The following is a 16,038-nucleotide window of genomic DNA, read 5'->3' as shown; positions in this document are numbered from 1 at the left end:
CTGTGACCTTCCTGTGACCAGTACAGACTGTTCTGGGTTATATTAATACTTCGTCCCAATACAAAAAAATATGAGAAACAAATAAAATAAATGAGAAAGGAATGGTGTTTTTTAAATGGAACATTCCTTTGAATTAGTGGGGAAACGCATGTTTTGGATTTTCCATTCAATTTGGAAATAAAGATTGTTAGGAATGGCAATAATTGATTTTAATTTTTTAAAAAATCCAATTTAGAAACAAAGGTGCTGACCCCTAGTATTTAAGTCAGGCTTCCTGTAACTCGGCCCTCCAGATGTTTTGAGACTACAATTCCCATCATCCCTGACCACTAGTCCTGCTAGCTAGGGATCATGGGAGTTGTAGTCCCAAAACATCTGGAGGGCCAAGTTTGAGGAAGCCTGGTTTAAGTCATCTGGCTGGGATCCTGAGACAGGTGGTTTTAGGAGCTGAGCACACCTCTTCAAGAAACTGGGCATTCTCCATTGTGGTGCCCTCATCCCAGAATTACCTCCCAGTCAATCACCTCCCAGTCTCTCTCTCTCTCTGTGTGTGTCTCACACTCACACACAAACACTCTGCTGGCTGGACATTAGCAACACCTTCACACATGCACAAAGAATGAGCAGGAGGCTCGAAAACACCGGAAGGCGGCACTCACTCTGATCGCAACGGGTCCCGGTGTAGCCGGCTTCACAGAGACACTGCCCCGTCATAGCATTGCAGCTCCCATCACTGTTGCTGCAGTTGCAAGTGTTGGTGCAATCGGGACCCCAGCGGCCAGCGTTGCAGGCTGAAGAGGAGGAAGGGGAAGCCTCATTATTATCATAACTACGACATTGGGTTGCATTTAAGTCCTACTCAGAGTAGACCTATACCTCTTCGGCAATTGTGGCCCGTCCATCCGGGCAGGCAGCTACACCTCCCCGTCTCAGGGTGGCAGTATCCTTCGTTCCCACAGTTGCAGCGCATTTGGCAATCTTGCCCAAACCATCCAGGTGGACATACTACAAAAGGAAGGGGGGGAATCCAATAAACAGTTATTGCTTGCAGCCAGAGTCCATTGCAAATGCAGTCAAATGCCTATTAGCACAGGCGTAGAACAGGTAAATAAACTCTTGAGTTTAAAATTAAAAGAAGCTTTGAAACGTCACGGGGTTACTCTTAACATCGAGTGTGCTCCAATTAAACGAGTTACTTTTGCAAACCGCTGAGATTTGCTTCGAGATTCTCGCTCGGATTTTCGTTGCCACAACTGCAGGCACAGCAGCTTGATAGGATATGAATTCATGTTCGCTGGGTAGCAAATCAATGAGTCTTTTCTGCACTTTGTTCTCCCCTCCCCTACATTGTGACACCAGGTAAGATTGCAATTTCTTTCCTTTTTATTTTTTTAATGCATTTTCCAATATCCAATTTAGACATCCTATTTTTCCATCATGCGGTATTTACAGACTTCCCAACCCAGCATTCCGAGGCATTCACACACACACATACCTTGTTTTGCTATATACCAGATACTTTATCCACCCATTTCCCCCCCCCTTCTTTCACCTCTTTGTTATAGTTCACTGTTGCTCATAAAGTTACCCCAACTTGAAAATGGATTTTGGTATCATACAATTTTAAATCCTCCCCAAAGCTTTCCCACTCGGACCTTATCCATTTGTCATCCCGATTCCTTAATTTTGGCTGTCAAATTGGCTACAAATTCTATCAGTTTAGGCAGTTGTTCTTTTGTTGGGATATTCCTCAATCTTTCCATTTTTTTTAAGCACAGAGAAGATTGCATTTTCTCTCTCGAGCAGAGCCTTTCGACCGTGGCCACGGCCTGGTGGAACGCTCTCTCACAAGAGACCAGGGCCCTGCGAGATTTGACATCTTTCCACAGGGCCAGCAAGACGGAGCTGTTTCGCCAGGCCTTTGGCTAAGGATCAGCCTGACTCATTTTCTCTTTGTATAAGAACGCACACAAATGAGGTTTCTCAGCCCACTCACAGGTCCTTATAATATCAGTGGAAATAGTTGGTCCTGGCGAGTATTAACCGCTTTCAATTTTAATCTGAGAATTGCCATTTGCCCAGTCTAATCTTAATTTCAATTTATTTGAATTAATTTTAGGGTGCATTTTAATCATTTGCTTGCTTGTTTTTTTAAAAAAATATTTTTTTTTTAAATTTTCCAAATAAACAAAAAATAAAGTTGTTGTTTTTTAAAAAAAATATATTCCATTTTATATTCCCCTCTCATTTCCATTTCGCTCTGCCGAGCTGTGACTTCCCTCCCTCCCTTCATTCGGCTTTCTTGTTCCCTCTTATCTCGCAGTTATTTTATACTAACATAAACAAATTAAATTCGTAGGATTTATTTCAGTCCTGCAAGTGTCTTTAAACTTCTACAGTTCTTCTCTATGTAATCAATAAATTTACTCCAGTCCCCTTGTAACTTTGCATCTCCTTGGTTTCGGATCCCACGGGTCAACTTTGCTAGTTCTGCACAGTCAAACATTTTCGTCCGCCACTCCTCAATTGTTGGTAACTCATGTGATTTCCAATTTTGGGCTAGTAATGTCCTCGCCACGGTGATTGCTTGTTTTTATGTATATTGTATTATTTATATGATATTAGCCGCTCTGAGCCCAGCTTTGGCAGGGGAGGGCGGGATACAAATAAAATTTATTGCTATTGCTATTGTTATTTCTAGGACAGGCATTATGTTTGGGCAGTGCAATCAAACATTTTACTCAATCCTCCTTACAACCGTTTCCACAGACACACATATAAAATCAAACCAAAAGCAATAACCCAATAACACCCCCCCCCAAAAAAGTCACATTCTAAAAGGGTGTTGGGTGTCAATAAGATCCACCCAAGGCCTGGTTAAAAAGGAACGTTTTTGCCTGGCGCCTAAAGGTGTATAATGAAGGCGCCAGGTGAACTTCCCTGGGGAGAGCATTCCACAGATGGGGAGCCACTGCAGAGAAGGCCCCGTTCTCGTGTTGCCACCCTTCAGACCTCTCAAGGAGGAGGCACACAAAGGAGGGCATCAGAAGATGATCTCAGGGTCGGGGTAGGTTCATATGGGAAGAGGCAGTCCTTAAGGTATTGCGGTCCTGAGCCGCCATGAACTTCCACTTCTATCTTCACTGCAGGTATTTAAACAGAGGTTGGATGGCCATTTGTCATGTATGCTTTAATTGAGATTACGGCATTGCAGGGGGTTGGACTGGTTGACCCTCGGGAGTCCCTTCCAGCTCTACAGTTCTATGATTCTATGTCTATACTTATTAGCGGCATCTCTCCGGGGTTCAAGGCCAAGAGTCTCTCCTGGCCCTACCTGGAGATGTCAGTGGTCGACCTTGGGACCTTTGGCATGCAGAGCAGGTGTCCTTGCCTTGGCTTCTAACCCTGCTAAAGACAAGAGCCGCTTACCGTCTTGACAATGGCTGCCTGTATATCCAGGAAGGCACAAGCAAATGCCAGTGGCAGGATCACACCGGGCACCATTCTTGCACTCTGGGCAGAGCTCCTGGCAGCCTCTACCCCAGTGGCCTTCAGGGCAATCTGTATCAAGAGAGAGAGACTATGAATGTTGAAGACCCAGATTGGCAATGGACTCTAGGTTCTCCCCTAGGCAGCACTAGCCACTAGGGTCACCTGCACCCACAGTGGCTTCCCCACGAGGCAGTCCTGAGCACCTGTGGCACACATGGGGACACCAGAGCCATTTGGGTGAGTCTTTCCTGACCAAGCAGCAGGCAGGAGGAAGCGAGCCACACAATCACACATTGTCAGGGTTTGACTGAAGGAACAATAGAGTGGCTGGAGTGATGATGTTGTCGTAAGGACATGGTTGAGTGATGGTGCATGTGAGGGTGCGCAAGGCCATTTATGAGCTCCTTGGAGAAAAAGGTGGGTTGCAAATGCAATGAATGAATGAGTTAATTGTGCCCATTAACTTCAATGGGTTTACTCTGAATAGGACTAGCCCTAAATACTACCTATAATGCTGAATGTGTCCATCCCCCAACAGCATAACAAGGGCAGGGGGAAACCAAAGGGTTGTGTCCAGCTTAAAAAAGGTAAAGGTAAAGGGACCCCTGAGCATTAGGTCCAGTCATGACCGACTCTGGGGTTGCGCGCTCATCTCGCATTATTGGCCAAGGGAGCCGGTGTACAGCTTCCAGGTCATGTGGCCAGCACGACAAAGCTGCTTCTGGCAAACCAGAGCAGCACATGGAAACGCCGTTTACCTTCCCGCTGTAGCGGTTCCTATTTATCTACTTGCATTTTTGACGTGCTTTCGAACTGCTAGGTTGGCAAGAGCTGGGACTGAGCAACGGGAGCTCACCCCGTTACAGGGATTCGAACCGCCGACCTTCTGATCAGCAAGCCCTAGGCTCAGTGGTTTAACACCAGCACCACCTGGGTCCCTGGGTCCAGCTTAGTCCTACTCAAAGTAGACCCACCGAAGTTAATGGGCGTGATTAACTTATTCATTAATCGCGTTTACATCCCACCAGGTCCTAGTTTGACACACTAAACCAGGGGTCAGCAACCTTTTTCAGCCGTGGGCCGGTCCACCATCCCTCAGACCATGTGGTGGGCTGGACTATATTTTGAAGAAAAAAATGAACGAATTCCTATGCCCTACAAATAACCCAGAGATGCATTTTAAATAAAAGCACACATTCTACTCATGTAAAAACACACTGATTCCCGGACCATCCGCGGGCCGGATTGAGAAGGCTACTGGGCCGCATCTGGCCCACAGGCCTTAGGTTGCCTACCCCTGCACTAAACATTACGCCACGCTGGCTCCATAAACCTCAGTTGCATTAACCTCTGTGGGTCTACTCTGCCCATAACTAAGCTGAATTAAAATTAAAAAATCCCTTCAGTAGCACCTTAAAGACCAACTTTTTATTTTGGTATGAGCTTTCATGTGCATGCACACTTCTTCAGAATTAAGCTGAATTAGTTAAGTTAAAATGCCACACGGCATTGCGTGAAATCAACGGGCACGACCTTTCCCTACATCTTCAAGCTGCGAGAAGTTCCAGCTCTTCCTTCCTGTGACGCAGGGAGCGTTCAAGGGTTCAGAGGTGGAGACATGGGACCTCCCTTACTCACCGTGGCTGCAATCCACACCAGTCTTGCCAGCCACACAGTGGCACTGCCCAGTGACGCGGCTACACTGCGAACCACCACAGGAACAGGTCTGTAAACAGTTCACGCCAAACTTGCCTTCTGGGCATTCTGAAAAGCAAAGGACATGCAGCGATTAAGGCAAAGCATGTGTCCCTAGGGATGGGATTTTTTCTGAAAACACTTGATGCCAAGATTACCTGCCCAGATATGTTTTCCATCCAATTCTCATCTTTGCCTTCACTGTCCTCAACAATGTTTAATCCGATCGGTTAGAGTGGCCATGTGGCATTTGCCGGTTATGTTGTGGACACCCAGAAGCAAAAGGACATGGGGTCACCATGGTCAATCTGACTAAACATGAATGTGGTTGTTTGCGGACAGTGGCAGCAAAAAAGAAGAAGCAAAATGCCCCCCTTCCAGCAAAAGGACCTTTTTAGTGGTGGCTCCTCATACATGGAACTGCTTCTCTGCAGATGCACACCCGGCCCATACCTTAATAATTTTAGGTGGCTATTTAAGATACATCTTCTTCAGCAGGCATTTTGGATGAAGAGAGACCCGATTGCTCCTGCTATTACCAACTACAACATTCTTTAGTTTATTTATTTCCCTGGATTTATCTACCACTTTATTGTAATAAAAACTCAACACCAACATTCAAAAAATTATTAGACTCATAGAATGGTAGGGTTGGAAGGGACCCCAACCCTCTGCAATGCAGGAATCTCGACTAGATCATAGTGGCCACCCAAACTCTGCTTAAAAGCCTCCAAGGAAGCTAAAAACAGGATTAGGACACATGTCAATAGTGCACATGTCACAATAAAAAAAAAGTAACCTAAAACAAATAACACACGTGAGCATAAATAAATAAACTGGGTTGTATCCAGTACTATTCCTCCTCAGAGCAGACCCAGTGAAATTAACCACAGAATTATAGACTTGGGACAGATCCAATCCCCCGGCAACACAGGAATCACAGACTAACTTAGGCCCATTAATATCAATTAATGGTTAATTGATATTAATTAACCAGGCCAGATTCAATTAAGTTGTTGTGCTAGCACAACGGGACTTTACCCTTCTCTCCTTCCCAAATCTGCCTTGGAGGGACATCCATTGCAGAACAGTGCAAGGGGGAGGGAGACGAGAGGGGACACTGTTCTGTCAGGCAAGCAGAAATGTTTGTGCAGACAGAACTATTGCCTTATGCCGAATCCCATGCAGCGGATCCCCTCTTGAGTAGGCCTTGGTTGGATGCAGCCCAAAACATTTTAAATAACCAATGAATGAATAAAATGATCTAGACTACAGAAGCAGCCTGGTGGATGTGCAACGGCGAGGTGCTTGTTTATGCTGGTCTTGCACAGATGCAAGCCCTGAGCGCTGCAAACACACAATCAAAAAAGTTCATTGGGGGCAGGAATTGGTGAAAACACACACACACACACACACACACACACACACACACACACACACACACACACACCCTCTCTCTCTCTCTCTCTGATTTAAGGATCTAAAGCAACAACAGCATCACTTTTGTGCATTCTTTCCTCTAAGCTAATAGGTGACAGATGTTCCTCTTCCCTTTTAATAGCTTCCAGATTTTGTATCGAAGTCCAGAGCACAATATTGCCATTTTAAAAAATTACATTATTTCCTGTCCCTCCTTCCTCGGGGGCTTGAAATTTCCACCAATGTGCTTGTGTTGCTTTCAAGCCACCTGGTCCATCATTATATACCACTGCCTACCCCCTACCCCAATCAGCCCAAATTGCTGCAACATAGCACTTGTGATCCAGACAGATCTTAGCAAGGATTCCTGCTTTCTCTGCGACTGAAAAGTGAGATTCTTCCTGGGGAACTAAGACATATTCTCTGCAAAACAAAAAATCCAACCTTTGATCAGGCATAGGCTAGGATCCAAAAGGAGAAGGAAAGGAAAGGAAAGCTCAGATATCGGTGTTGCCCAATTAAAAGAACACACACTATTTATTTGTTTATTCCACAAAATGCAAATACTTTAAATAAATCAGCTTGATTAATCATAGATTTGTACAGTTGTGAGGGATCCCCAAGGGTCATCCAGTCTAACTCCCTAAAATGCAGGAATTACAGCGCTCTCTTTTTATTTAAACTCTGGAAAGGTAGATGAGCCTCTCAGGTTGTATAACTAGAGACACACCCTGAAGAAGAAAAAAGTCTAGTAAAGCAGTAGGGAGCTTTTTCATGCCAGTGGAAAGAGGGATGAATGCAAATTTCGTCTGTGTACAACAGGCTGATTTCCAAGCACACTCACACAGCCCACACTACCCTCCCTCCAGGGAAGTAAAAGACATTTTAAAAAGGTAAAGGACCCCTGGATGGTTAAGTCCAGTCAAAGGCGACTTTGGGGTGCGGTGCTCATCTCGCTTTCAGGCCGAGGGAGCCGGCGTTTGTCCACAGACAGCTTTTTGGGTCATTTGGCCAGCGTGACTAAACCGCTTCTGGTGCAACAGGACACCATGACGGAAACCAGAGCGTACGGAAATGCCGTTTACCTTCCTGCCACAGTGGTACCTATTTATCTACTTGCAGTGGTGTGCTTTTGAACTGCTAGGTTGGTAGGAGCTGGGACAGGGCAACAGGAGCTCACCCCGTCACGAGGATTCGAACCGGCAACCTTTTGATTGACAATCCCAAGAGGCTCAGTGGTTTAGACCACAGCGCCACCCGCTCCTAAAAGGCATTATTGGATGGTCATTAAACATTCCAGCCAGGCAGAAACACACTCAAGGCAGGGCTGTGGAGAGGTGTGACCTAAGAAGAAGGGGTGTGGCCTGGGGAGAGTGCCAAAGGCCAATGAGAATGTTATGGAGGGCCGCATCTAGGCTTCAGGTTCCCCACCTGTGTAACAAAGTTTTTGTCCAGGGCCGGCCCTACATGCAGGCTGGGTGGCGCAGGGCACCCCGGCGCCGGCCCACCAGGAGGGCGCCGCGAGCTGCGGCCACCCACTGGCCAGCCGGTCCGCCGCGCAGCTGCGCCCACGGCAGCCGCACTGCACCTGCCCGCCCGCCACGCAGCAGCGCCTGTGGCAGCCGTGCTGTGCGCGGCGCCCACCCACCCACCGTGCTGGGAAACGGGGCGGGAGGGCGGCGGAAGGATCGGGCGCACCACGGCGCCAGGGGCGCTTAACACGGCACTGTTTTTGTCTGCCTACAGGCAACGATGGCACCAAGTTGGACAGCTTAAAAGATGATAATAATAATATTATAATAATAATTTATTATTTATACCCCGCCCATCTTAGGCAAATTCCTGGTAGGGAGGGCTATCAATGGCTTCTAGCAGAATGGCTGCACTCTGCGTCCACTGTTGGAGGCAGCAACTCTTCTGGGAAACACAAGAGGAGAGCTCTCTCATGCTCGAATCCCGCTTGCTGGTCCACCACAGACCACTGTGAGAACTGGGTGCTGGATGAGATGGGCCATTGGCCTGATCCAGCAGGCTCTTCCTATGTACACCCCAAAGCAGATCTTACCCTGGCTGCAGTTCTCCCCGTGGTAGCCCGCTGCGCACTGATTCTGACACTCTCCGCTGACATGGTCACAGGGCGAACCAGAGGGGCAATCGCACTTGCTTCTGCACCTGGCGCCGTAATAGCCTGGATCACATTCTGAGAAGGGAGATATCAACACCAAGCATTTAATGCAAGGCTGGACAGTGAGGAGAGAGGGGGCAACAACATCCTTGGCATGCAAAAAGTTCATGGGATTTAATGCACGAGATGCCCCACAAAAATAGTCCTCCCCAACCTTAGCTCCTGTTGGACAGCACCTGTGGGCATGCAGGCTGGGGCTGATGGGAGCTGGAGTACAACGTTGGAGGACCCCCCGAGGTTAGGGGGGGCTGCACTGAAAGAAAAATACAGATCCAACGCTGGTCAGAATAGACAGTATCTGTAATGGTGTTGTTGCGGCTACTCTTGAGTAAAGACGCCCAAGTCCGCTCTGTCTTTAGGAGTTTTATTGCGCATAGTATTTACAGTGCAAAGATAGCAGAAAACATGACCTCTCAGTCACTCGCAGAATCCGGGAGTGGACGTTTCCTGTTACGTGCCCAGCATAAGAGTTTGGGCACCCCAAAACGCCTCCTCCCCGACCTTACATTTGGTGGTGTGCCTTAATTTGGGCGCCTGTTCCCCTCCACCTGTTGGCCAGGGCGTTGCAATGGCTCTCTAGCATAGCCGAGCCCTGACTCCTCCAACCCACAAACTTCCTCATTCCCCCCACCTGACCCGCTGCTGCTTCTCTCACTGGGCAAAGTGCTGGTCAACAGGAGAAGCGGAGGCTCCCTGTACGGAGGTCCCCTGGCAGTATCCTTCATCCCTGGGCCCCTAGATGTGGATGGACTACAATGCCCATCATCCATGACCATTGGACTAAGCTGCCATTGATAATGGGTGTTGGAGTACAGTAACATCTACAGTGGAAGGGTCATAGCAGAGTGGTGTGGAGCCTGCAAATGCTCCCAGGTTTAATCTCCACATGTTGAGGTGGGGCAGATGCCTTGTCTGAAACCCAGGAGAGAGGCTGCCAGTCAGTGTGGACAACACTGAGCTAGGTGCACCAATATTCTGACTTAGCAGAAGGCAGCTTCCTATGTCCCCTACAAGAACCTGAGTACCTGACACCCACTGGACAAGAGCAACTCACTTTTCTGGCATCTGTCACCGGAGTAGCCGGGTTTGCACGTGCAAGTGCCGTCCTTTTTGTCGCACTCCTGGCTGTTTGCTTGTATGCACCGACATTCCTCCGAGCAGCCTGTGCCGTAGGCCCACTTTGGACAAGCTAACATGGAACGGGAGTGGGGGGTAGGGGGGAGAGAATCAAGGGGGGGAAAGTAAATGGACTGAGGGAGGGAAAATACACTTATGGGGGGAGGATCCCAAGAGCCCTCTCAATCTCCCCACTCCAAGTTGCCCAGCTGATTACCTAAATGACAATATCGCCCATAAAGGCCTGGGTCACATAGGCAGGCCCCGTAGATTCGGTGGCAGCGCCCTCTGTTGGCACAGTTGCATTTCTTCCTGCAATGCTTCCCGAAAAATCCTTTGGGGCAGCCTGGAAACAAAACAAACAAATGAAGATGGTCAAAGCAGAATGATAGGCTGATGTAGGCTACCCTCTTTCTCAAACTTGAGTCCCCAGGTGTGGTTGGACTACAACTCCCATCATTCCTGGCCAGTGTGGCCAGTGCTCAGGGAGGATGGGATATGTAGTTCAAGAACATCTGGGGACCCAAGGCTAAGAAAGGCTGGGCTAAATCCTTAATTATCAAATTTGATAGAATTATCAAAACATCCTAGAGTATCATTGGTTGTTCTCTCTCTACCTTAGAATGTATCTATACCATCAAGTGCCATAGAAAGGCACTAGACATATCAAGAGATTCATCGCATCCTGGTCATTGTTTCTTCGAGCTCCTGCCATTGGGATGGAGATATAGAATAATGAAGGCGAGAATGGGCCATCTCAAGAACAGTTTCTTTCCTAGAGCAATTTTGGCCTTAAACGGAAATTCTGGACGTTGAAGTCATTTTATTTTATTAGTTTATTGTTCTGTATTGTGTTGTGCTTCTTAGTATTTTAATTCATGTGGAGTGTCTTAATTGAGTTGATACAGCAAGTAAGAAATTTTGTTGTTTCCGCAAGGGGACAAGGACAATAAAGATCTATTCTACAGTGGTACCTCAGTTTACAAACCCAATTGGTTCCGGAAGTCTGTACTTAACCTGAAGCGTACTTAACCTGAAGTGAACTTTCCCATTGAAAGTAATGGAAAGTGGATCAATCTGTTCTAGACGGGTCCGCGGAGTACTCAACCTGAAGCGTACTTAACCCGAAGTATGAGTGTAATTGGTTCCGGAAGTCCGTACTTAACCTGAAGCGTACTTAACCTGAAGCGAACTTTTCCACTGAAAGTAATGGAAAGTGGATTAATCCGTTCCAGACAGGTCCGCAGAGTACTGTACTTAAACTGAAAATACTCAAACCGAGGCATACTTAAACCGAGGTATGGCTCTATTCTCTTCTCTTCTCTTCTCTTCTCTTCTCTTCTCTTCTCTTCTCTTCTCTTCTCATGTCTGAAGTGTCCCAGTCACTAAAGGCAGCTCAAACCAAGTCCTTTCCATTTGCTGTTGATGTCAGAGGACCCTCTAGGACAGCAGACCGATTTTGAATTTTGTTTATACCTTCTTGCTTAGTCTTATCTTATTACCCTCAATGCCAAAAACGGCTGCACATCTTTCTTGCATGGAGGGAGGGAAATTAATGCAATATCAGGTGCCTCTTGGGCTCACGCCTGCTCTTCTTGAGTTGCCTTTCCTAGCAAATTGCTTCCATATGTTCCTAACTATTTCTGTGAGGTCATGTTAATGGATTTCATTTTTGTTTCTTAGCTTTGGACAAAACATCCGTCTCCCCCCCCCTAAATAACCTCCGGGGTGGGGAAAGGTACAGTACGTGGTGTTGTGTGACAAGAGTGGGGGATCCAGGATCGAAGAGACCCGGGTGACGATTGCTACTCAGCCATGAAAATGCCTTTGGTGGCTTTAGGAACATTGTAGTCACTATGACTCCCAACCTCTATTCTCCCCACTGAAGGCAGAATTTGTATTTTAATCTCACAATCATGCATAGGTGTCATTCCCATACATTCCACAAGAAAGTGTGATTGAGAGATGTGCATCCTTGAGCATCAATGCACACCTATCTAGGAACACTGATTGGACCATGGCTCCCTGATGAATGGTCACAGCTGCTTAAGGACGTGGGCTTGTTGATGCTATGTGTTTGCTGCAGAAAACACAATGTACCTGTCAGGGGTGTTGCTGGCTACCCTCGAGCAACGACGCTCCAAACCATCTTGTCTTTAAGGCTTTTATTGTGCATATTATTTACAGTGCAAGAGCTTCATGAAAACATGTCTACTCAGTATCATCAGATTCTCGCAATGGCGCTTTTCGGCTCCTCCCCCAGCAGAGTAGTTTGGGGACCCCAAATCTCCGCCCCCTGCATTTGCGGGCCCCTCTGATGTTTCCCCGCTATAAACCTCTGCTGGTCCCTCCTCCCTTGCTGGTATCACAGGCTGTAGGCAGTGCTCCCTGATGCTGCCTGAGCCCTGCTCATTTCCTGTCCCCCCCCCTCCGCTGTTGCCAGAGCCGTTCGAAGAACTGGAGTTGATGAGGGGTGGCTGTTCCCTGTAAGCCCACCCACTTGCAATACCCATGGGAGATGAGAGACAAATAGTGTGGAAATGAGGGGCAATCAGAGACAAAGGGCCTGGAAATGTGGGTTACAATGTGAAACTGTAGTTTGATGGTAATCGCTATATTGTCCTGATAATGGATGCCCCAAAATATTATAGTGCATTCTCACCTCTTAACAGGGTGGACAGTTCGATCCACCTCCTGATGACCCTTAACCAATCATGGCTGCAGTGGGAAACGTCAAATCAGGAGGGAGAGAGGGTGGGAAAAGTTGGTTTTGACAATTTAGGGAAGTCGCTAAGGGGCTTAGGAGTTTGTCTAGTTACAGTACAATAAACCTGGTAAATTCATCAGGTAGAAGACTGGCATTGTAAGGCTGGTAGCTATTCTAGAAAGCAACAGAAATAGTTTTGTGGAATAGACTCATCAGTAAAGTTTTCATTCAAACCTGTAACAGCATTTACGACTGATTAGAATTGTGCTTTTACTAATGAAACCATTAAGCATCATTTCTCACTAAGTGTTTAATTAAATAAAATCCAGTTTTGTTTCCAATGTGCCTCAGCTTAAATTGATACCCAGAACTGGGAATAAGTTGCTTTAAGAGTCCCAATATTAAGAGTCCTGGTTGCCGATCAATAGTGTAGGCCACCACTTATAGAGAACTCCTGGATTCTTATCTGATTTATACAGGAAGGGGCCAAGTTTATATCTCCCCAGTTTCAATCACGTTGCCTCACCTCCCATCTTCACTTAGGGAGTTTGCCACACCCTGTTTTGAATTTTTATTAATCAACAAAACATGGCCAGAGCATTCTGCCGTTTACAAGATTGATAGACTGCTTTTCAGTTTTAGAAATTCCCAAAGCAACTATGAGCACATCAAAGCATCTGCCACATGCAGGGAATGGGAATGAATTTTGATTTTGATTTTAATGCAAAGCTACCTAATGTTGGAAGTGCGGGTGCAACTCAGCTTGCTGAGAGGGGTTTAGACCAATAGAGTTGCAGACCTCCAGATTCCTAGACTATCTCTGTACCTTTAACTCTATGCTGACCTCTCTGTATCCTTAATGTTTAGACTGATAAGTCTTGGGTTGCATCCTGTTTACAACTTCTTCCTCCTCCTTACACACTTTTTCTGGACCTCAAGGCAAGAGGTAATCTTGGATCTATCTTTTGAGAACAAAGATGCAAGTATGGCTGATTTGTTTCTCTAACTAGGTAGTTAGCTATGGCTATATAACTTTTTCTTACAAAGAATACACTTTCTTTAATATACATTATGAAATGTTGGGCTCGGCTCACCCGTCGACAAGTATCAGATGACCGACCCAGGAGCCCCAGGTCACACGGCACCATGCACCAAGGCAACTCAACGGAGATCACGGACTACCAGGTATTCCAGTTGCCCCATCCCACCTTCGTCGCCAGTGAAATATCCTCTGAGTCGAGAGTGAATTTCATGCTCTTTATTCAGCTCATAGTCATCCAGGAGAAGAAGAGAAGAATGGCTCTTTTCCCAAAACCATCTGCTTATATACATTATTTACACAATGGGCCTTGCGTGATTGGCTACTTCAGGGCTACACCTGTGGGCCAATCAGGTTGTGGATTGACTTCTGCCTGCAGCCTGATTGGCTGCTCCTACGGGCCAATCAGGTTGCAGATTCACTTCTACCAGCCGCCTGATTGGCTGCTTCTGCAGGCCAATCAGGTTGCGGATTCACTTCCACCTGGAGTTGGATTGGGTAGCTCCTGCGGACCAATCAGACTGCTGATTCTGAATCCTATTGTTCTAGGATTCAGCTCAGTACATAACACATTAGCATTCTGATTTTATACCAAGTCTCAGCCTGAATACTCTATATGCTAACTCCTAGTTCACATTTTTTGAAACGATATGCAAAGCGTACCTGAACTAGCCTTCAAAAATTCAGACTTTTCTGAATTTTGCAATTCAGTTCCCCAAACGAAACATGGATGTAAAATGTGCCTATTAGGCAAAGTGTGCTTGAAGCTGCATACGTGAATGAAAATAAATATGCATTACATTAGGGAATGACAAAAATGTAGCTGGAGGCCTGCTGAAGTCCTTCCTTTTCAACAAGCCTTTTGAAGCAAAGGCCTTTATTCTAGTCTGTACCCGGACTAGATTTGAAATTGTTCTCTGCTTGTGAAAACTGCTTTTAAATGTTTGTTTTAATTGTTCTTTTAAATGAAATTGTGTAATATTTTCATTACTGGCATGAAATCATTCTCAGATGTTTTACGGGAGGCGACACTTAAGTGGAACCAGAGGGGGTGCATTGCATTGAATTGCATTAAAATGTTCATGAGGACTTTAAAAATGTATATCAGAAACTCATGCAAAAATGTGGAGAGCTCCACTTAAGACCGGGGTGGGGTGGGGGTGGCAGATATATCCATCCCGCTTCGTACGGTCCCAATCCTTTTCTGCTAGAGGAGGCTGAGGCCAGATTCACATCATGCATTGAAAGAACTTTGATAACTCTTTAAACAGTCAAGGCTTCCCACAAAAAATTCATGGGGATGTAGTTTGTTAAGGGTGCTGAGAGTTGTTAAGAGACCCCCTATTTCCCTCCCAGAGCTACGGTTCCCAGAGCGATTTAACCAACAATCCCTTTTCACAGGAAACTCTGGGAATTGTAGCTCTGTGAGGACCTGTAACAACTCTCAGAAGCCTTCGCAAATCATACCAGCAGATAGATTACTGAAATCAGGTCTTTATAAAACTCTCAGCACCTTTATCCAATTACAGCTGCCATAATTCGGGGAGGGGGGGCTGACTGTTTAAAGGGGTATCCCAGCGCTTGGGAGGGTTATTGGGTTTTTGTTTTTATTTTTATTGTGTATTTTGTGGTTCTATATCTTGATTTTATTTTGTGAACTGCCCTGAGACCTCCAGGTACAGGGATTCAATAAATGATCATAATGCAGTGGTACCTTGGAAGTCGAACTGAATCCATTCTGGTAGTCCGCTTGGCTTCCAAAATGTTCAAAAACGAAGGTGCGGCTTCCAATTGGCTGCAGGAAGCTCCTGCAGCCAATTGGAAGCCGCAGAAGCCGCGTTGGACATTTGGGTTCCAAATAACGTTTGCAAACCGGAACACTCACTTCCAGATTTGTGGCGTTTGGCAGCCAAAACATTCAACTCGCAAGGCGTTCAGGATCCAAGGTACGACTGTAATAATAATAATAAATGTGGAACCCTCTTTCCAACTCCTAGCTGGAGAACAGAAAAGAGGTCTGAGTCTTACCATCTTCACACAGTTCCCCACTGACTCCAGGCGGGCAGCGGCAGGCTCCTGTCACTGGGTTGCAGGTGCCTCCGTTTTGGCAGAGGCAGGTAGAGCTGCAATTCCTTCCAAAGGTACCTTCTGGGCAAGCTGCGAGAAGGAGACAGGCAGAGAGGGCCCGTGAGATGCTAGAAACAGATGGGCTAGGCCAGTGGAAACAGCGGAGGACTTTAAAAGAGAATTAGAAAGATTCGTGAAAGATGTTAAGTCTGTTGCTGGCTACCAGCCACAATGGCTATATTTCAGGGATATGCTTCAATCAAATGCTGGATCCCACACTGAATCAGATTGATTTGGGTCCAACCCAGGATTTAGCCA

At 46.4% G+C, this 16,038-nt stretch overlaps 1 protein-coding gene across 2 annotated transcripts in view; it reads right to left on the bottom strand.

Moving 5' to 3' along the window:
• The window catches only part of MEGF6 (multiple EGF like domains 6), a 199,826-nt gene that overhangs the window by 30,415 nt on the left and 153,373 nt on the right, over nt 1-16,038 (bottom strand). For both annotated transcript variants that reach the window (XM_060276165.1, XM_060276164.1), the window contains 8 exons: nt 15,682-15,810; nt 10,125-10,253; nt 9,846-9,980; nt 8,672-8,806; nt 5,131-5,256; nt 3,430-3,561; nt 877-1,005; nt 660-791 (listed from right to left, as the gene is read on the bottom strand). In XM_060276165.1, the coding sequence (XP_060132148.1) occupies nt 660-791; nt 877-1,005; nt 3,430-3,561; nt 5,131-5,256; nt 8,672-8,806; nt 9,846-9,980; nt 10,125-10,253; nt 15,682-15,810 (1,047 nt within the window). The remainder of the gene's footprint in view (nt 1-659; nt 792-876; nt 1,006-3,429; nt 3,562-5,130; nt 5,257-8,671; nt 8,807-9,845; nt 9,981-10,124; nt 10,254-15,681; nt 15,811-16,038) is intronic.

Source organism: Zootoca vivipara, chromosome 6 (assembly GCF_963506605.1).
Source record: "Zootoca vivipara chromosome 6, rZooViv1.1, whole genome shotgun sequence".
NCBI classification, from domain to species: domain Eukaryota; kingdom Metazoa; phylum Chordata; class Lepidosauria; order Squamata; family Lacertidae; genus Zootoca; species Zootoca vivipara.
The sequence above is the reverse complement of the archived record's forward strand: the minus strand, read 5'-3'. Positions and strand labels throughout refer to the sequence as shown.